The sequence below is a fragment of the Colius striatus genome, chromosome 1 (assembly GCF_028858725.1).
Source record: "Colius striatus isolate bColStr4 chromosome 1, bColStr4.1.hap1, whole genome shotgun sequence".
NCBI lineage: Eukaryota > Metazoa > Chordata > Aves > Coliiformes > Coliidae > Colius > Colius striatus.
Genome location: NC_084759.1, coordinates 149,204,632 through 149,225,446, shown reverse-complemented (window position 1 = coordinate 149,225,446; position 20,815 = coordinate 149,204,632). Strand labels below are relative to the sequence as shown.

At 40.2% G+C, this 20,815-nt stretch overlaps 1 protein-coding gene and 1 non-coding gene across 5 annotated transcripts in view; both read right to left on the bottom strand.

Moving 5' to 3' along the window:
- Window positions 1-247: 247 nt before the first annotated feature.
- WASHC4 (WASH complex subunit 4) overlaps window positions 248-20,815 on the bottom strand; it is a 44,642-nt gene continuing 24,074 nt past the window's right edge. Inside the window, exons 17-34 of one of the 4 annotated variants that reach the window (XM_062011498.1) lie at window positions 20,551-20,697; window positions 20,360-20,439; window positions 19,345-19,450; window positions 18,447-18,563; window positions 17,426-17,594; window positions 17,125-17,279; window positions 14,377-14,451; window positions 13,501-13,605; window positions 11,993-12,127; window positions 11,175-11,283; window positions 10,406-10,472; window positions 9,544-9,630; window positions 8,879-9,026; window positions 7,457-7,553; window positions 6,845-7,041; window positions 5,740-5,839; window positions 3,230-3,330; window positions 248-2,534 (exon numbers count right to left, since the gene is read on the bottom strand). In XM_062011498.1, the coding sequence (XP_061867482.1) occupies window positions 3,263-3,330; window positions 5,740-5,839; window positions 6,845-7,041; window positions 7,457-7,553; window positions 8,879-9,026; window positions 9,544-9,630; window positions 10,406-10,472; window positions 11,175-11,283; window positions 11,993-12,127; window positions 13,501-13,605; window positions 14,377-14,451; window positions 17,125-17,279; window positions 17,426-17,594; window positions 18,447-18,563; window positions 19,345-19,450; window positions 20,360-20,439; window positions 20,551-20,697 (1,962 nt within the window). In that variant the 3' untranslated portion in view covers window positions 248-2,534; window positions 3,230-3,262. Of the gene's footprint in view, window positions 3,331-5,739; window positions 5,840-6,844; window positions 7,042-7,456; window positions 7,554-8,878; window positions 9,027-9,543; window positions 9,642-10,405; window positions 10,473-11,174; window positions 11,284-11,992; window positions 12,128-13,500; window positions 13,606-14,376; window positions 14,452-17,124; window positions 17,280-17,425; window positions 17,595-18,446; window positions 18,564-19,344; window positions 19,451-20,359; window positions 20,440-20,550; window positions 20,698-20,815 lie in introns of those variants that run through there. The other 3 variants (XM_062011489.1, XM_062011480.1, XM_062011508.1) reach the window with 3 other exon arrangements.
- TRNAG-UCC (transfer RNA glycine (anticodon UCC)) lies at window positions 4,456-4,527 on the bottom strand. The gene has a single exon. It is a non-coding gene; the product is annotated as a tRNA-Gly (tRNA).

Here is a 20,815-nt window from a genome sequence, read left to right as displayed (position 1 = left end):
GGCTCAGTCACGTATTAGGAATCAAGATTTTCTGCGAGCAGAATCTGTGCTACAGCAGCAGCTGAAAGATCCCAGTTTGCAAGTGTCTGACATGGACTGAATGGTATTTAGCTGGTGGTTGAACGTTCAAAAGAACCACAGAAGAAAAGGGGGAGGAACTGACACAAAACACTTGTTCATAAATAAAAGCAGAAGTCATCTCATTAAAAAAATTAGTATCTGCTGAAGTTACTGAAGACACTAAGAGTGAAGTTCTCAAAATTGCATTTATTAACACAGTTTTATGTACAGAATGTTCTCTACTCACAGACCAAAGAGACGGAGGTAACAAAATACCCCTTTGTACAATGAGTTAGGAAACAGTTAAGTGTTACAATTTGGTCCTTTGTACCTGAGAAGCTGAAAACAGCTGTTGTTGATGGACACCAGGTGAAAACTCAAGTTAATTTACTTCTGCTTACAGCCCCCTTGAGGCCCTCCCTTCCAATGCACCCCTCAGCCAAAAGCAGGGGGGCACTGCTAGGCCCATGCTTCCCCCAGTAACACCAACACCTTTGGCTCTTGGGACTAACAGTGAGCTGGGCCTCAGCAGAGCTCTGCTCCCTGATCACCACAGCCAGGGGAAGGTAACCCCTGCCTTCTGGCACCTTCTCAGAAGCAGGGTGTGAAACCTCGGGAAGGGCAGCTGCTGCCCCTTGTGCCTGCAACAGTCTTGTGAGGGCAGCAGGGGAGCTGCCTCCTCAGGTAGAGAGTGGCTTCCCACCACAGCTCTGCCCCAGCCAGGAAGGAAAAACACCAACAAGAGATTTACATCCCTCCAGCAAACTTATCCTCACTTTATCACCTCTGGGAATATTGAGCAAGCACGTTGAGTTCCGTTTGGGGGGTTTTGTGGTGGTGTTTTAGCTCCCTCATCTCTTTTCCAGACAACCTCTGAAGGGTCCATTTTGCTCCTCTAACTGGAACAGGAAGGCAAAAGCAATGAAAATAGCAGTAGCACCACAGCAAGAATTTTGCACTCCTTCCCGATCCCTGTGGGGCAAAGAAGGATTTCGTGCCTCTCAAAGGAGTGCACGACCTCCCTATCCAGGACCCACCTTATCTTTCAGATGAGAAAAGCTTTCTGCAGGTATATGCTGCCATACAACACAAAGAAAGAAGGAACAATAAACTAGACTCCTGTATTAGCAAGAATAGCTCTATTATCACTGTACATATTTTGTATGTATGTATATACTTTTGCCACATACAGTATACATTCAGGGCTCCCAGATTAAACAGGGTTCTATAAAAACAGCCTCACGTCTTTCCTGGAGAATTTCCACCACCAGAAGCACATGAATCTGTTAACCACTGCACACGAAGGAAATGCACAGTTCAGTTGATGTTCAACTCTTACCTATCCTGAAACAGCTTCTTTCCAGAAAACCAGGAGAAGGTAATGTCCCAACTGTTGATAGCTCCCTAGCAACCCCATCCTGGGGGAGACAACCACCACTGACACCTCACCCTGCAGTTGCTGGATGGGTAGCATTTGGCCTCTCCAAGCCAAGAACTGATGTCACTTGGGATGAGAAAGGAATATGGAAATGCCTGTACTGCAGCTGCACAGCGTGGAAAGGAGCAGCAGCAGCCACGACAGATCTGAGCAGCGTGCCTGAGCGCTCAGGGCAGGCACCATTTGGTCAAAAAGCAAAGTGGATACAAAGTACAGAAAAAAAAGGCCTATATCAAAATAAGAAGCAAAACAGAAGCAAAACTACAACTCAAGTGATTCTGTCTTCTTTAGGGTAGTCTCTGCAGTTGTAACAAGTTAAAAAGAAAACCCTTAATGAGCCCAGCCCATGTACACAGTCTTGCTTCTAGGTCATGTTTTCAGAAGCAACCAGAGGACTGTGATATCACTCTGGTCTTTCCAGTTGCAACAAAACCCTTCTGGGTGGTGAGGTGACTGGCAGGAAAGGTCCAATCAGAATTACATCAGGAACTGTCTTAACCAGTGACCCAAGGTGAGTGGAACAACTTCAGCCATTAAAACATTACTTTTTTTGTTATTAGAAGAGACAAAAGAAGAGTTTATTAGTAAAGACCTAGAAGTGTTTTATGTCCTGGGAGATGAAAACACGACTGTCTCTTTTAATGAAAGGGGTGTTACACTTTCAAGCCTAAGTCTGGCTACCTAAGTAAGGAATCTGCACAACCTACAACCTCTACTTGCAGGCATGATTGGATGTTACATTTATACAGAGTTCTCACAGTGTTCAGCAGCTCCTGAAGCCTGCAGTGCAATTATTGTTAGCAACCAGACATGTCAGACTGGACAAACAACACAGACAGTACAACAGACCTGCAAAGGCGAGGAAATACAGAATTGAGGCTGAAACTTGCAATTAGGCACAACATATTCATCAAGTGTAAGATCACTTAATCGTTACAGACACCCATCACACACAGTGTCTGGTCATAAAAGGAAGAGCTGATTGTGGTTCTGTCTTGGCTCTGGATTTCCTTACGTCTCTGGATGCAAATCAGACCTTCGGTATGAAATGAGAAGTAACTTATTAACTTTTCTGGTTTCCTCATTCTCTGATACTGGGGGGAAATACAGCAGAAGAGAAGAAGAGAGGATCCCAGGTCCCCACAGCACAAACACTATCTATAGTCATAAGAAGGGTTTAAGAAATAAATCGTTAGGAAGGATTTCCGTTTTGTGCAATAGCTTTAACATCTATTCACAACATACACTGTTACAGCTCCAGTGTAATCTGTGACTGCATTAAATACAAGGGGGACTGCATACAAACGTGTCTGAATTAATTTTTGGACAACAGATACACACTGAATCAATTACTTTTCATTTTTTATGGTTGAAGAGATGCAACAGTTCAAATCTTACACCTATGAGTCTTGGTTTGGGTTTTTATTAAATGGTGTGTTAGAGATGCAAGAATGCATCTAAAAATTAGTAGGATTTTTTTGTTTTCTGCACATCTGTGCTTTAACCTCCAAGGTCAATGGTTTATATAATTTTCAGTCTAAAGAAAGTGCCATAAATAATGTAAACTCCTGAAAAATAGGAGTTTCTACAGGAAATACAGGCAAACACAGACCTAGCCTCACTGGATGCTAGTATACTACCGTACATTTTGTCTTGGGTTTAACAGAGAGAGCAAATCTAGAGCTTTAACCCCTACAGAGTGTTACTGGTAACAAGAAGGAAAGGAATTACATGAGTAAGGAATCGTCACCCATACCAGCCGTATCATTTCACAACAGGATCTGCAGGTGTGGAGCTGGAAAGGTCTCCGTTGCTTGCTTTAGCAGATTCCTCTACAAAAATTAAAAGTGAAGACACAGATAATTTTGAATATTCTACTCAAGGCAGTGAAACCAAAGTCCTGACATATATGTCATGCTGATGTCACAGCACATTTGATGTACTGTACTGCAGTTAGCATGCACAAGCTGATTTTGCAGCACAAAGGGCCCTGGATCTATGAAGAAAGCTGAATTTGGGGGAAAAGTATTCTTCAGTCATTCAAACTTGTGTAAACGTCACATATATCTGCTCAAACACTTTGCAGAGTCCAAGTCTCGAATATCACTACAGTGGAAGGCAAAGATATGTTCAAAGCTTTTCATCCTGGTATACATTTCAAGCTCTTCTCACCACAAAAGACATTTCTGGGGGAACTGAACACGTGTCACAGCAGCGGATACATAACCTGAAATAGAATTAAGTAACTGCTGTGCTACAAAACACTCTCCTAAAGAAGCTGGGGTAACATCTCTGTGCTTACTCATCACAATGCTTGCATTGGGGTTTGAGGTGAATGATTTCAGCAACTCGTTGAATAAAATCAAATAGAGATTCATGCTCACAGACTTCTTTCTTTGCAAACTGTTTTCAAAGTTGATCTTTGGTTCGGGACCAGTCTCACAGGTCATTTGTGCCTTTGCCAGAACTAAAGCAGAAATTTATTAGCCAATTCCATTTTTAATACACTGAGTTCCTAAGTGACTTGTGACTGAACTGCACCTTCTGGTCCTTGGGAGCATTTTGATTTCTTGGAAAATTTTCACATACCAAAGAGAATCTTCCAGCATTCACAAGGAAGAATCAGAGAATCCCAGAATGGTATGGGATGGAAGAGGCCTCGAGATCATCCAGCCCAACCCCCTGCTCAAGCAGATTCACCTAGATCGGGTCACACAGGAACGTGTCCAGGCAGGTTTGGAAACCTCCAGAGCAGGTGACTCCACACGCTCCCTGAGCAGCCTGTGCCAGGGCTCCCTTACCTCAACAGTGAAGAAGTTTTTCCTTATGTTTCTTTGGAACCTCTTCTATTCCAGCTTCTACCCGTCGCATTGAGAAGAGCCTGGCTCCATCCTCTTGACACCCACCCTTTATGTATTTGTAAACATTTCACCATAAGGGAGATGAAAAAATCAGGCTGCGTTGGCCGGGAATCGAACCCGGGTCAACTGCTTGGAAGGCAGCTATGCTCACCACTATACCACCAACGCTCCTGTGTACTGCTGCCTCCTGCTCCTCCAACCTCTGCTGAAGTCACTGAATTCAGTATTACTGCAAGTATGCATTTCTCCCTATCCCAGGTTTTTGTGGGTGGGTTGATTGGGGTTTTTTTTCCTAGTGTTTTTTTGTCCCCAGAAGCCCAGCTTGACATTCCCCCATTCCAAATTAGGCCTCTGTGAACTGTTCTTGACTCCTCAATCATCCTTGACCCCATCAAATTCTTTCTGGAATACTGAATTAAACAACTAGAAAGACAGCAGCTATGAAAAAAAGAGGGAAAAAAAAAAACCCCAACTAAACCACTTTCCCTGCTAAGGCACATGCTCTCATAAGCCAAAACAGAAAATCAGAATTTTTTAGGTTGGAAAAGACCTTTAAGATCACTGACTCCAACTGTTAACCGAGTCCTACTACATCCACTACTAAAACATCTGCCACATCTACACATCTTTAAATACCTCCAGGGGTAGGGACTCCACCACCTCCCTGGGCAGCCTGTGCCAGTGTCTAACAATACTCCCAAGTGAAAAAGTTATTCATAATCTCCAATCTAAACCTCCCCTGGTGTGAATTGAGCCTATTTTCTCTTGTTCTATCGCTTGCAACTTGGGAGAACAGAATGACCCTCACCTCACTGCAGCCTCCTTTCAGATCGTTGTAGAGAGTGATTACGTCTTGTTTCAGCCTCCTCCAGACTAACCATCTCCCGTTCCCTCAGCTGCGCCTCATCAGACTTGCTCTCCAGACCCTTCACCAGCTTTGTTGCCTGTCTCTGGACATGCTCCAGCACCTCAATGGCCTTCGTGTAGTGAGAGGCCCAAAACTGAACACAGTATTCGATCTGCAGCCTCACCAGCGCTTAACACAGTGTGACTGTCCTGCTGGCCACAGTATTTCTGATATAAAGCAAGACGCCATTGGCTGCCTTGGCCACCTGGGCACATTGCTGGCTCATGCTCAGCTGGCTGTTGACCAGCAACCCCCCAGGTCCTTTTCCAGCCACTCTGCCCCAAGCCTGTAGAGTTGCATGGGGTTGTTGTGGCCCAAATGCAGGACCGGGCACTTGGCCTTGTTGAACCTCACACAATTGGCCTTGGACCATCACCTCAGCCTGGCAAGTCCCTCTGTAGAGCCTTCCTGTCCTGTCCTAAAGTAGATCAACACTCCAGATCAGAAACATATTACATATAGAATTCACTCACCTTCTTTTTCTTTCTTTTCCTGGTTTTCTTCTGCTGCTGTTTTATCTGCTCTGAAAAAAATTCTTGCGCTACTCAGTGAGAAATAAAGGAGTTCAAATTCCTAAGGGAAGAGATACAGAAGTGTCAGTGTATCACAAGAATGAATTTGTATACAGATATTATAAATGAGGGTTTTTTTCAGAAGCATCTAAGTCAACTAGACTTTCAAAAGCATTTAAGTGATTTAGATCTTGAAATCTTTCTCCATTCATACCTTGTTCACATGCATCTTACTAAACAAGTGCCAGCCAAAACCTTTACAGTAATTTAAGCAAAGCAGCATCAGTGCAGCAAGTCTGTCACCAATATGCTGAAGCTGAAAATGAGGTTTGTAGTAGCAGTAAGAATTTGGAGCAACTTGCCCATGGAAAATCATGCAAGTCAATAATTGAAATGACCACAAGATTGTTCAGAAACTGATCAAGGTTCAGTGAGTTTTGTAACAGCAGAGGACCAATCACAGTGCACATTTGTGGAAGTCTTGAAGACATACAGAACTTTACCTATTGCAACAATGGATGAACTTTTACAGAATGCAATGGGCTACTTCTCATCAACTACAGATTTGTCCTACAGTCTCTTCAAATCAAGAGGACAGAGAGAAAGCATTTACACCACTGATAAAATCTGAACTGCTATGCTTCAAAGTTCAAATATATCTGTCCTACTTGACGGCTGGTGCATCACTCAACTTAGCAGCTCAGAATTAACACCCAAGCAACTCTGAGGGTTCAGGGTGTTATGTAAAAACTTTGTTATAAGAAATTTAACCAAAAAGTTATTCCCTCCTATTTAAGCATTTTGGTTTTAGCTGCATTAGATTTCAAACTCTATGGGACAAACACTTTCATCAAGCAGGTCAAGTTTCTGATTCAAATATTACACACACTTCAGACATCCCCTTCGGACCATACACCCCAAGTCTAGTCTTTGTAGCCTTTTTGCATTGTTGCTGTATACACACAATGTTTTTTGCTCTTGTTAAGCTCCATCAGAAAACAGATGCCTGAATGAGTGCTGGGTAAGTACAGAACTTGATACAGAACAGACGAGACTCACGCTATACCTGTAAACAAACTTCCAGTCGCTTGTGGGTAAGGTTCATAGTTTGTAGCAGTTTTTCATCTTGATTAGTAGACTGCACACTCTGTTGCTTAGCTACTGCTCTGATTTCCTTCACATACTTCTCTCTGACAGACTGGAACCAGTGCAGAGAATCAAACTCCTGGTACTGATCCAAAAGCTTCAGAATGTAAGCCACACCTATAGTCACCAACAAACCAGGCAGCAATGTCAACGTGCAGTTTGTAAAACATGTTGTTAATGTCTTTAATGGATCAGCCTAAGTTGACAGTTCCCACACAAAAATCATAATGAAGAACTAGAAAACATATCCAAAGACTTGCATACCTTCTGATCGGCTGAGATCTGCAAGCTTTGAATGAAATGGGGGAGCACCAACACACAACAAAACTGTGCACTCCCCTACTCAGCTTCTTCCCACCTAGGAGACTCTGAACACAACACAGACCTCAAATCCACTGTGCTGAAGCCAAGATAACTCAAATTTAAATTATGGAACTTTCAGTTACAGGAACACACAACATGAACAAAACTTCTTTTGCAAATATCCATTATGTTGGCTTACCCAAAGGCCAATCAGCATGTTCAAACTTACCCATGGCAAATCCATCATCAGTGAAAGCTGCTCCACTTTTGTTCTTCTTATTCAATTTTTCCTTGCAACTGATGGAATGCTCTACAAAATTGAGAGTCTGAAAGAGGAAAAAGCTGCCTTGGAATCATTGAGAGAGACTTACAAATTTTAAAAGGTATTATTCACATACATGCTGTTACCTCTGAATGCCCAAAACTATGCTGATTGTGTGTCTCATCATTAGGCACTTTTGTATGAAAACTTGTCCTTTTCTAGATTTTTTGGGCAGGAAGTCTAGTTAAGCTTTGGAAAACATTTGCTTATGCATAAGAAAGTCCAAAGGCACATCTTCATCTTTGCTGTTCTTGACAGGTTCTTATTACCTCTAGTAATCACCAAGAGAATGTTAAGTAAACATATGAACAAATGAAAGATAATTAAAACAGCCAGGTTCCTGGAAAGCTTAAAGATATTAGTGTTTAAAGCTACAGTATGTTATTTCACTCTATTTAGATAACACAAAAAATATTTCAATAGTCCTACATTTACGATGATGCTGAGCCATAGATCCAGGCAGTAATATCAAACAATGGCTATGTGTTATGCAATAACTGCACTTGAGACGTGGAAATGTGTGTACATTAACAGCTTCTCAAAATCCTATGACAGTTTCAAATTTTACTGAAATGCTTTTTAAAAACTAAAATGGAAGGTATATGCCTGAAACTGTAGTTATCAGGACAAAAACCCTCCACAAATGGGAAGGAAAAAAGAACAAAAGCATGTGTCCTGAGTCTTTAAGTTTCCCTGACTTCTGTCACCATGACATACCTGTCCTTTCACAGTCTTAAGAGTCTGTGGCTCATCAACATCTCAAAATCAGTTTCTAAAATGAGATGTAACACATTAATCTGTGTGCCTGTGAACTGAACTGCTTCCAAACGTCCCAAATGCTGCACTCAAGTGTGTCTCACCTCAATTCAATTGGACTCATTCGAAATAAAGCTAATTAGCAAAAGCAGGCCCAATTGCAAAAGAGAGGGCCCCAATTTTACTGCGTTAGAACAGGATACTAAAAGAGCTTGAAGATACTTAATGTGATGAAGGAAGAGCACACATACAAGTTGAAGAACATGGTTTTAAACTCCCTTCATCCTTAATTGCTCCAATTCCTCCTTTTTTCTCTTGGCTTCTTCAATTTTGATTCAAATAGGAGAAAAGTTACCTTTTGATTGCTAGTCCATGAATTGATATAAATAAAGAAAAAACCAAGCCTTTGGACAACTAACAACAAAGCCACAATTGAAACAATCCCAGTCATAACTGGGGTCAAGACAGTACAATATGCTAGTCAATAGCCTCATATAGAATATTGAAACACAAACCTGAGCCTATTCATTTTTTTTTCAAGTAACTAGTGGGACACACAAGGCAAATACTGACCAAGGGGGGAACAATTATGTAGAAGTTCCTCAAGTGCATGTTCTTCGGGCTGCGGAACTCGGGAGCAAATACATCCACCAGCATTTTGAAGTACTCTGTCCCTTCCGCAAAGTTACGTGTGAGGTCACTGAGGACAGAGTCCAGCTGCCTGCAAAGGATAAGCAATGTGTTACCTGGTTTCTGTCGCAAGCTTCTTTGTTTACTCACCCCTTGGGGTAACAACTCTCTTCTCACCCTTTGGCTACACCTACAATCCAGTGCTGGGATCAGAGTGTCTGAAATTACACCCACTTCTACAACCACCTAAAATAATGCTTCCGGAATTGATTTTCTCAAAAAAGGTCTATGAATAGAATACTTGCATCTTTTTTGCCTAAGGCCCTGAACACTGTAAAAGCAGACTTCAGACACATGGTGAGGAAAGCTTGTTGGCCTTTAAACAGCAGGGATTTTATCAAGAAACCACATTCTACCATTCTATCAGTACAAATACCACTTTGCCTTTTTAAAACAACTGCTTTTATTTTCTCTGCTTAGAAGAAGACCAAATATTTTTGCATAGTCAGTTGAACTTTTAATACACACATGCAACTAATAGCTCCATTTCGAACTTGAAAATTACAATTCTCTTATCCCCAGACCTCAAGAGCACAATGTGAGAGTACCTTGCTGCTTTCTGTGTTTCTTCCGAAAGTCCTTCTTCTTTCACCAGCTCTTCAAAGTTAACGATGTCTTCCAGATCAGGAACAAACCTGAAAACTTACTGTTTGTTAGGATTATGCTGAACTGTCTATGTTCACTGAATTATCTACCACAACTTGTAACTTAGTTAATTTAGTCTTCTGGGCTTGAACTACTTCCTTGAAGTTGTATCTGCCATACCATTCTCATTCAGGCACTCTTCAATTCACATCTAAGCACACACACCATTTTTACCAAGCGACCATCTCTTCTCTCTAGCTTTTGCTGCCCTTGATAACTAAGTTCACAATTATTTGTAATAAAAGCAACTAGTTCCTTGTACATGAAGGTCCCTTTGATAGAATGACCTTAAGGATAGACAACCATCTATACAGAAAGAAGATCTAGGCAAACCTGCTTCTGCGGGGAGGTTGGACTAGATGATCCCTAAAGGTCCCTTCCAGTCCCTACTATTCTATGATGCTAAGTAGCAAAGAAATGGTTTTTCCAAGTTCCTCAAGGCTTGTACCATTTTTCCTTAATGCACTCTCAAAGTGATTAACATCAGTCCTTAACTGAGTCAGTAATTCCTGATGACTTACATGTACATTCTATTAACCCTTTTGCAGCATTTTTCCATATAATTTTATTTTTAGTGGCTTATGGCAACGATCGTACAGTTCTGAATTCCAGCACTGTTTTTGACAATTTCACTTCAATAAAGGCATAAAACTGGATCTTTTCAAAAGTTATGGGGGATGAGTAAGAACCTAGGGAGTAACAGCATGAAGAGGAGCAAAGGAATGAAGAGGAACAAACAGAAAAATGAAATATTTGTGAAAGTACCTAATTGCACTGCTGCAGCAGTGAAGTCCACCAGATCTGATCATTCGTACATAACCCATAGCGTTGCCTTTAGAAACAAGAAAAGACAAGTAATTGGTTTATAATTACTTAAAGACAAACACTCGTGCTCTTCCTAACTCCTGTAAGCTCTGAAATGTAAGTTAAAGTTGCCATATAGTTCTGGTAAAGAAAATGTTCTCAAAGCCATGTCTGAAAGGTTACACTGAACATCAGTGTCAAAAGTCTACATAAATAAAACCACAAGGTTGTATCAACTTTTGTGACAGCATAAGGGCCAAATAGCACAAACTCTTTCCACTGGGCACATTACACACTTGCAAGTTCCAATTAGCCCTGCATGTCTACAGCACCAATGGCTGAAAATACCATGGCAACGTCATGCATCATTCCCAGTTACTTCAGCTGGGTGTACATGGGCATTTTCTGAAGTACATCAATTTAAGAGTACTACTTTTTTTATCAGGAAATGCATTGTTTGGATAAGAGGCAGTTCCATAACAAAGAAAAGAATTTAGAAAGGAACAGGCATCTGTGCAAGCTGTAGCTATACTGTAGACTGGGACATGCAAGAGCAATTTGTGTGTCATTAGATGAGAATATTTGTTTCACAAGGGGCACAAATGAAGCACTTTCCATCTGGCTGGAGTTGAATCTAATTTTAGCCTGAGCTAAGAGTTCAGTTACTAGGCAATTAAGATCTCCTCCATTTAATAACATTTCTAACATTGTCTTAGACAGCATTTCATACCAATCTGACTTATGAGTTGCCTGAATTGGTCAAGATAGCTCTGGCCATCCGGGGTTATTCCAAGTTTCCTGATGCCTCGGTTGAATTTATCCGCTCTTTCAAAGGGATACTAGAAAAATATTGTAGAACAACTTGTAATTAAATATCCTGAAAAACCCATTTTTAACTATCTCAATACAATTCTATTTGCAATGTATTCATACTTCACATTTACAGCTTAACTTTTGTATAATTTACACACTTGCCTATCTATATTAGTCCACAAAACCCATTTGGCTAAATCACTTCTGTAAGCTGAGAAGTGAAATAGAAATGTTACTGTGGACAAGAAAGTATTCCTAAAAGAAATAAGCACTTGACATATAAAGAAGCTGGCAGTCTATTTTGTTAGATGGATTTTCTCTCACATTTTTGAGAAATGGATTTTCCTAGATCTTCACATACTGGAACAAGTGCTACATGTACACAGTAGTTTGGATTCAATTTGCATAATCTTATTATGCAAAACTAAAAGCTACCATTAAGTACAATTTGGATCAGAAGTTTAGAACCTCCAATAGACCATGGCTCCATCAAATCCTCATTTTTAGGTAAGTGAGAATGACTTTTAGCTAGTCTCATATTTACAGAGCAGCAAAAATGAAACAAAGCTATCCTGAATACAGACATTTGTAACACTGCATTCTCCAATAGCTGTCATTTTGCCGAGAGATGCACATTCAAGTAACAGAAACGTTATAGTTTGGTGCACCTAAAGTCACATAAAAAGGGCACTTCTTTCAGCCAAGTTACTCTCAATCCTTGAAAAATTCCTGTACCTTGTGATCATTTTGATCCTTGACTTCCCTGAAGAATCTGATGTCTTTGATAAGTCTGGATTTGATATGTTCGTCATACATGAACTGGCTAAAAATATAAAACTTTTTCCTCAAAAATTGGTAAGTGAAGTTTACCTAGAAGAAAATAATAGTCAAATCAAGAAAGTTTGCAAAGTAACAAGCCTATCTAACAACCTGTTTTCAGAAGATTCTCGAGTAACTGTTTATTAGAGGAACAGAACTTTTACTCTGTTTACTTCAATATATTATTGTCAATTTATCTTTTTAATTTCAGTGGTTTGAAAGAATAAAGAAAACCCTCTCCTGGAAGGTCTACTCTATTCCAGGTAAGGCAAGTTATCTATTTCAGTTCAATGACCTGCCCTACACAGCCATTGGTTTGTACCTAGAGTATCCTGTAACTGTCCTTTTGAAGCAATACAAAACATCTCAAGTTGGAAAGGGCAGACAAGCTCTATCTCCTCAGCCAAGCTGTGGAATCTGAATAATCTCCTGACACACCTTTTCACTTCCTCAGTTTTCTAAAACACTTTCCCATAAGGCAGAAACACACTTTCACCCTGTACAATTTAATTACTTCCCATGTCTGCATAAATAACTTTACTCACTATCAGAAGAGAATAAATGTACATCACCAGAAAATAATGTAACACCACTTTGAGTAACTGAAGTGCCCACTGTCAGAAGAACGGTGCAAACGAAGTTCCTTCCAATAGTGCAAGAAATCGTGAAAAACTTACTGTTCTAGTAAATTCCACTTTTAAGTAATGACTTGAGAGATGGTTTGATATTTGAGCAGCAGACTGGAAAGCACCAACCTGAAAATACCTTTGGTACTGTAACCAAAACTTGAGAACCACAATGATAAATTGCTGCTGCAGGAGGCAATGCCATAGGAAGTGCCTTTATCTACCTTGCTAAGTGCTAAATGCTTCCCACTAGTTAAAGCAACTAGACATCATTAAAATTAGTGCAGGAAGAAGTCACAATCTTCCCATGAATGATCAGAGATCTGTGGCTTTTATTTTGCAAATCAAAAAGCTGATTTTTTTTTTAAGCTTAACCATTCCAAGAGGAACTTAAACTAACATTGCATTTCCTCAAGATTTAACTGCAGCAAAAACATTTGTATACTAAGCTCAACAAGGAGAGAAACTTAGAGCATGCTAGTTTAGGCAGGCAGTTTAGAAATCAAAGTGTTTGCCAAGTATTGTTTATCTCTACTGAAATTCTAAACCCCACCAGAACATCTATCTCTTCATTAACTTTTATGTAACAACTGGAAGTACCGTAACTCCAAAGACATCGTGGTATCAATTTGCAAGTAAGTCCAAGAACTTCTTTGTTTCGTTACTACACACAGAACGTTACTATCGCATTATTAAAACTGTTTGACCAAATAAACCATTAGGAGATGCAAGAGTTTGGAGGCTTTTGTGAGCTATTAAAAAAAACCCAAATCCAACAGCATTGTGAAAGATACTCACTGTTGTGTTCATGATTCCCGTTCCATGAGTTCGAATCGAATTAGCAATGTGCCGGATATTGATAGTGTTCAAGTGTTTGTTATTACTTGTTCTTTCAACAAAGATCTGGGAGGCAGGGAGAGGAAAAATAAAGTTATTTAACCCAAATTGATTCTATGATAAATTCTTAATCTAAATAGCCTATAACCTGTATCTGAGAGGAGCTAATCACTGGTGATTAGGGAAAGAACCAAGAAAATACAGCACACATACCTTTATCTGATAGGCTCTTCCAATTTCTGCACAGCAGTGATTTCACAATTCCAAGGCAGATGTTGCACCTAAACTCTCATATTTATTGAAAGTATATCCTACAGTAATTGGTTGAAACTCTCTTGGCACCTTTTTTACTTTTGCCAATAAGTTCCGCTACTGAACTATGTGCTACGATAAAAAGTACATCCTTTTCTTTAAGGAAGCTGCTCATTTTCACAGTGGGCCCCTCATTCTCACATTGTGAGAAACCACAAAGGGTTGTTCCCTGTACATGCTCTCCATGCCATTCACCACTTCTCTCTACTAACCCATTTCAGATACTCTTTCTTCAAGCTGAAAAAAAAATGAGGTACTTGGCACATCCTTACACAGCAGCTGCCTTCTCCCAGTTTCACTGGAACATGTAGTGATGCTACTGACACACCATACTCAAACTATGCTTAGAGAACATTCTCCAAGACCTATCTACAGTATACCCAAGGATATTTTCCTAGAGGTCCAATAGCTATTTCCCAGCTTGTCACTACGTATGCTCAGCTTGGGTTTTTCTTACATGTATAACTATTTTGATTTCCCAGCCCCTTCAAATCAGATTCTAATCAAGTGAGGGATATACTTTACCTGATTATTCAGATTGTAGAGGTAGCGGGATACAAAAACGTGGATATTTCTCATGATTTCCAAAACATCCAGACCCTGAAAAAACATTATCTGTTGAAAACTATTGTGATTAAAACTCAAGAACTACTGACATGCCTAACTATAGTGGTTTTGCCTGGGCCAGGTTTTGGCAGAAGTGAGGTGGCGCTACAAGGGTGGCTTCTTTAAACATTCAAGATCTGTCAGAAGCTGCCCCTGTAGCTGATAGGGCTAATGCCAGTCAGTTCTAAAATGGACCCCACACCTGATTCAGGCCTGGCCAGTTAGTGACTGAGGTAATGTCTCTGTGAATAACATATTTGAGAAGGGGAAGAAGTTCCTGTGCAGTTGCTCAACTGCAGCAACAACAGGGGATCAGAATGTGAGAACATCTCCACAGACACGAAGGTCAGTGGAGAAGGAGGGGGAGGAGGTGCTCAGGCACTGGAAGGAAGATTTCCCTGTGACCTGTGGTACAGCCTATGGTGAGGCAGCTGTTCCCCCTGCAGTTCATGAAGAACCACTGGGAGAGGTCCACTCGAAGTCCATGGAGGACCCCATGCTGGAGCTGGTGGATGCCTGAAGGAGGCTGTGACTCTGTGGCAGGCCCATGTTGGAGCAAGTTCCTGGCAGGACTTGGGAGCCCATGGAGAGAAAAGCCCATGCCAGAGCAGGTTTGCTGTCAGGACTGGTGATCCTGTAAGGTACCCACACTGGAGCAGTTGGTACCTGAAGGACTGTTCTCCCTGTGGATGACCCACGTTGGGTCAGGGTGTGAGAAGCTGCCCCCGTGGGAAGAAGCCATGCTAGAGCAGTTCATGAAGAACTGTAGCCCATGGGAAAGATTCCCATTGCAGAAGTTCATGGAGGACTCTCTCCTGTGGGAAGGTCCCCCCAGTGTAGCAGTGGGAAGCGTGAAGAGACCTCCCAGCCCCAAGAAGAAGCAGCAGCAAAGTCCATCTGTAATGATCTGACTGGGAGGGGAAGGAGAGTCCTGGGAAGAAGGAGGGGTGAGGGGAGGTGTTTTAAGATTTGGGTTTATTTCTCATTTTCCCTGCTCTGTTCTGATTACTCATTAATAAATCAAACCACTTCTCCTCAAGTTGAGTCTTCTGCCCAGGATGTTAATTGCTGAGCAATCTCTCCATCCTTATCTCGACTCACAAACCTCTTGTATTTCTCTCTCCCCTGTCTAGTTTAGGAGACGGAGTGATAGAACAATTTGGTGGGCATCTGGCACCCAGGCAGCGCTAAAACACCACACTAACCACTAAGGTGTGCAAATACTACTTCTGTAGTTACTGGAAAATGTTTCAGAAAGCAATGTTTTCACTTTGCAAAATGAAGAATCTCTCGACAATTTTTGTTCAGTGTCTGTGAGATAACACTTAGAGGAGAAAAAGGAAGCTTGGTTTATGTTTAAACAATTACACTCCTGACTGGTTCTTTTTCTAACTTTCCCTGAAATTAAGGAATCCTCCAGCCCCATTTGAAAAAAAAAAAACCAACCAACAAAACTAGATTTGTCAGTTCTCATATTCCAGAAAATGGAATCTTGCCTTAGAGATTCCTATAGGTACAGAGACATCAGCAACTAGCTACTTTCTGATATGTTCTGCCCAGCCTGTCCAGAAGACTGAAGTTTATAATGTACAATATAAGTCTAACAATTGTTTTGCTTAAGAAGTCCCTTCAGTACCACTGTGCATAGGAAGGATGATATTTTATCTATACACTCTATATCCAGTTGTGCTAAGGATTTTATCAGGATTTTGCGGGGCTGGGTGGGGTGTGGAGTGTCTACTTTGAAGTAAAGCTCATACCAGAGTGAATGTTAAAAAAACAATGCTGAGAAATTATCAAACTCTTTATAACAATGTGATGGTCAAATATTGCCAGTAGAAAGTCAAGGCCAGAAAAATAAATTAATCCACAGTAATTTTGTACTAAGAAGCAGCTACAGTTCACAGTTCGATGTGCTCTTTCAACTCAGGAAGACACAGTCGTCACGAATATAAACAAAAAAGAGGCTGCATTTCTAAAAGCTCTCACCAATGTGCTAACCCAAATGAGGGATGGAAGTTAGCTGCCAAAATTACCCAAGATACTAAAGCTCTTGAAGGAAAGTCTTCAGAAATATGCAAATTGTATTTCTTGTGCACCGACCCTACAACAGTGAATGCCTTCACCGTTAACCTGATGAAACTACAAGTTTTTATGTAACCCTGGTCAGCAGCTTCTAGGAGGCTCTGAGTCACTCTCCTAATTAATCTAAGAACAGATGTGCATTAGTCCTCCACATCCAGCCTGTAAAACATTTTCTCTTTATGATCACTAAGCAGAACCTCCAGAAGAGCAAACAATAAACCAGACAAAAGACCCATTCAAAAGTCATTCCAGACTTGTGACAGGCGTATTCCAGGTCTACTGCTTGCCAAATTGCTGATATCAAGTTTTCAAGAACATCTCCTCTGACTTCATATATCCAATTTCAGTTTCTTAAATCTGATGTTAAGAAAGTGAAATATCCAAGTCCAATGTGAAATTAACTGATAGCAATGTTATCTTCAAAGGTTCTGTCTCAGCAGTCAACCAGAAATTAAAGGTTACTTTTTCCAAACAGCTCTCTAATTTTGGGTACTTCAACTTTAACGACTCAGTCTCTACTCTAGGCAGCTATTCAGACAGTGTAATGGAACTAATTATATCCATATTCCATGGGTACTGTACCTGTTCCAGAGTCTGGCTGGGAAGATGTGCTTCAGTCATACTCAAACCGTAGCGTTGAGTTGCTAAGTTTCTCATTTCACTGTAGGTGGCCCAGTCATGAAGAGCTACAGTTGTTAAGTTGTAGAAGGTCTTGTCCAAATAGTGAGTCACATAAGCTGTAAACACACAGAAGGATGGACTAAAATAATATTACTTATTTCATTAGGGAGGTGTGGAAAGAAGTTAAAAGACACACCAAGTCAAGGCACAACAAGAGATTAAAGTAAAAGTAATGCAAACAAGAAAATGTCTAACTCCTCACCTTTTATGTCAATGAATCGATTGAAGAAACGTATTGGGTTCAGAAAGAAAAAGTGAGCTAGATCCTTCATACCAACTCGGAAGGGGTTTCTGTCATCCAGCTTTAGGTGTGTATGAACTGATAAGCGCAGGTCCTTTTCTATCTCTTTACATAATTTGTCCAGTAAGTGCTATTCAGGGAAGATGACAAAAAGAGTTCAGTGTCTGCTCACAACTCTCTGTTAGCAGGACTAACATTTCTCTCCAGAGACAAACAAAAGACTGACTAAACTAGCAGAGACAGCTTTGACTTCTGCAGCCCTGTCAAAGAAAAGTGAGCCAATATTTGGTAACCAGAACGATGAGTTTCTTCATCATGTTCTTGTTCTGAGTACACAATAGCAAGAAAAAGCTACACAGCTCATAAAAGATAAAGGTTTAGCTACCTGATGTCATTCGGTACATGGTTAAAACTCTGATGTAGGAGTTTAAACACCATTTAAACAAGTATTCTTGCTCCTCACCTTCAGGGGAACTAGGCTTAGGGCTGTCTATCTAGGAAACAATAAGATCTAACTCTGCAAGGAAGTCTTGCAATAAAGCAATTTGTCTTCATTTTCTGCAGAACAGGTAATGTTTGGTTTTGAAATAGTCAAACAAAAAGAGCAGTTCAAAAGTTAAAACACACACACACACACACAAAGAACAGTAGTACTTCTTTTAGGCAACCATACAAGCAGAAGCTAACCTGACAAACAGCACTCTTCTGTCTGCATAGTCAAATCAGCAACTGAGGTTTTGCCAACTTCTGTAATTTAGAGTGCAGTATTTGCATATTCCCAGTCAAAACAGATAATTAACAACAGGTCTCAAATAACCAAAATCCTCAGTGAACACTTTTTGACTAATAAAAACACTTCACACCAGTCTCAAAGGTCTCTGTGCTGTTTTTAAAATCATATCACGTTTGGTACAATAGACACTTGTCTATAAGATATTCCAAGCTAAAGCATTGCCTTTGATTTCCATTCACAATCAATTACCTCATTGAGCACTTCCATGATTTCTTTGTCGTAGCATTCCAGAAGCACCTCGTAAGATTCCAAGTGTCTTGCATGCATCATAGCAGGCACACAGTCCCGTAGTGCACTAAACATATACTGAAAAAAAAAACTATTACACTTAACCAACTGATTGACAAACATGCCAACAGCATCTCAAACAGTGTTCAAAGCTAACGAACAAATCAAACATTGCTGGTCTTCCCACTTGAAGTAAAAACACATTTCATAAACCCTATTGAAATTTCCTGTCCTTAATCTACTCCCCTGAAATATTTAGTTGCTACTGTTTCCTTTACTGGAAGGTCATAATTATTAGCTATTTCATCTGAAACTTGCACTATATTTAATTTTAGTACTGTAATTTAGCATGACATGTACAATAATACAATAGATAATTGACTTGGTTTACCAGGATTAGTATGTCAAAGCATGATTCATTTCTGCAGCGAATACTTGATAGCTCAAAGAGGGGAGGAGAGATGAGGGGTGGAAAAAGCTACGGGACAACTAGCCCACACAGCATCACTGAACACAATGATACGTTCCACAATGTGAAATAAAGGCTTTTAATGTTCCAAGTCCAGAAAAAAAGTGTCCATTTCAAATTAGAATGAATGGAGTAACAAAGACAGATAGATACAGAGAGACTCGGAGTTCACAAGAGCAATCTGAGATTTTTAGAGCAATCTTACAGATATTCCTTAATTGGATTTAGAACAAAGTTTCCTTTTATATCCTTTTTTATGTATTGACAGGAAGTTTCTGCCTGGGTTTTACTTTTTTTCTGAAGAGTTTCAGTTTAAGCTTTATCCTCTGCTCTGAATCTCTCTCCACTACAGTGGCTTGTCAAAACTAAGTTGTTAACATTATTACTTACATGCAGTCTAGCAGAATCAACTGCATTTTCATAGACGTCATCTAAATAGATTGGAAACACTGCTCGATGCCAGTATAAGAAACAACAGTCACATTGTGCTCGAATTCTAGAAAACAAGATTACTTATTAGACACAGAACTGGAAGAAACCATTCCTCTAACACAGTGGTGTTTATTTCACTGTGTTTAAACTCATGACAACTGCTTTTCAAGACTACAGTTTATTTTAATATTCCAGACACATGGTCCTTCAAAAGAAAATTCTTCATTAAAGATATTTTCATTTCCTGTTTCTCACTAGGCTAAAAAAGGTACCTGCTTTAGAAAAAAGGTTAACTCTATCTCCAGAAAGAATTAAACCTTACATTACAACAAAATCCTAAATAACTACTTCCCTCTTGCACGTAATTAGCAGTCTAGAGGTCAAACACATATTCTAAGTTTCTCCTGTAAATCAAAAATGAGAAATATGCCTCTCCTGATACAACTTGTATACAAACACTTATCCCAAGAACTTATCCCATGAGTCATCCACTGAAAGCCTGTGTCTCTCCCTAAAGTATGCATGGAACTCAAGTTATTCACCTGGCTTTCAATGGCCAACATTCTGTAACTTGAGAGTCCACTTAGACTACAGCAGCAGTTAGACACTGCGTCATATGTGAACTAACAACCTGATCTTACAAATAGACTGGTATTAACTCAGCTTTCGTGTTTGAGTTAACAGGAAGACTTTGACTTAACATAAAGCCAAGTCATTGAAGAAAGTGACAGAATTTCTAAGCAATCACGGAAGTGGATTACCTATTTGGCAACAGTTAGGTAAAATATGAGTTGCCCAAAGACCAGTGAGCTCCAGGCTTAGCTGTGGAATTATTTCTGTCCATCCCTGGTCTATGACACATGGAAAAATCACCACCAGCATGCAGCTAGTAGATTTCCCAATTCACACAGTAAGGATTCAGCTCCCTCAGTGACACTGCACTGCCTTCTATATATTATGCATCACCGCTTACCGCTCTGTGAGTTCACTGATCAAGTCCAGTTTTTTCAGAACTAACTGAAGGGGAATGAGTTCTTCATCTTTAAAAGTTTTCTGTGCAAACAAAGAAAAAAAAGAAGGAAAAAAAAAAAAAAGACAAGATTATATTTCTTTGTAAGATACTACACCAAACAAGTAAAGGTCTGGAACAATCATGACACTCACCATCTGTGTTCCCACACTTAACGCAAGGGAAACTATTAGTCGCCTCTGTTTTGTACTTGGCCCATTGAGGGTGTTCTCAGCCAACACCAAAGCAGAGAGGACATCCAGGCGTTGCTCACTATACTTTTTATCAGAAATGACTCTTTTCTTGATGATGGAAAGACACAGAAATTTAGAGAAAAGTTACTTGAGGTCTAAAGCAATAGTTTACCTCTTCCTTCCAAAGCTTATTGACTTGTCATAAACTGAGTATTTCTGCAAAAAA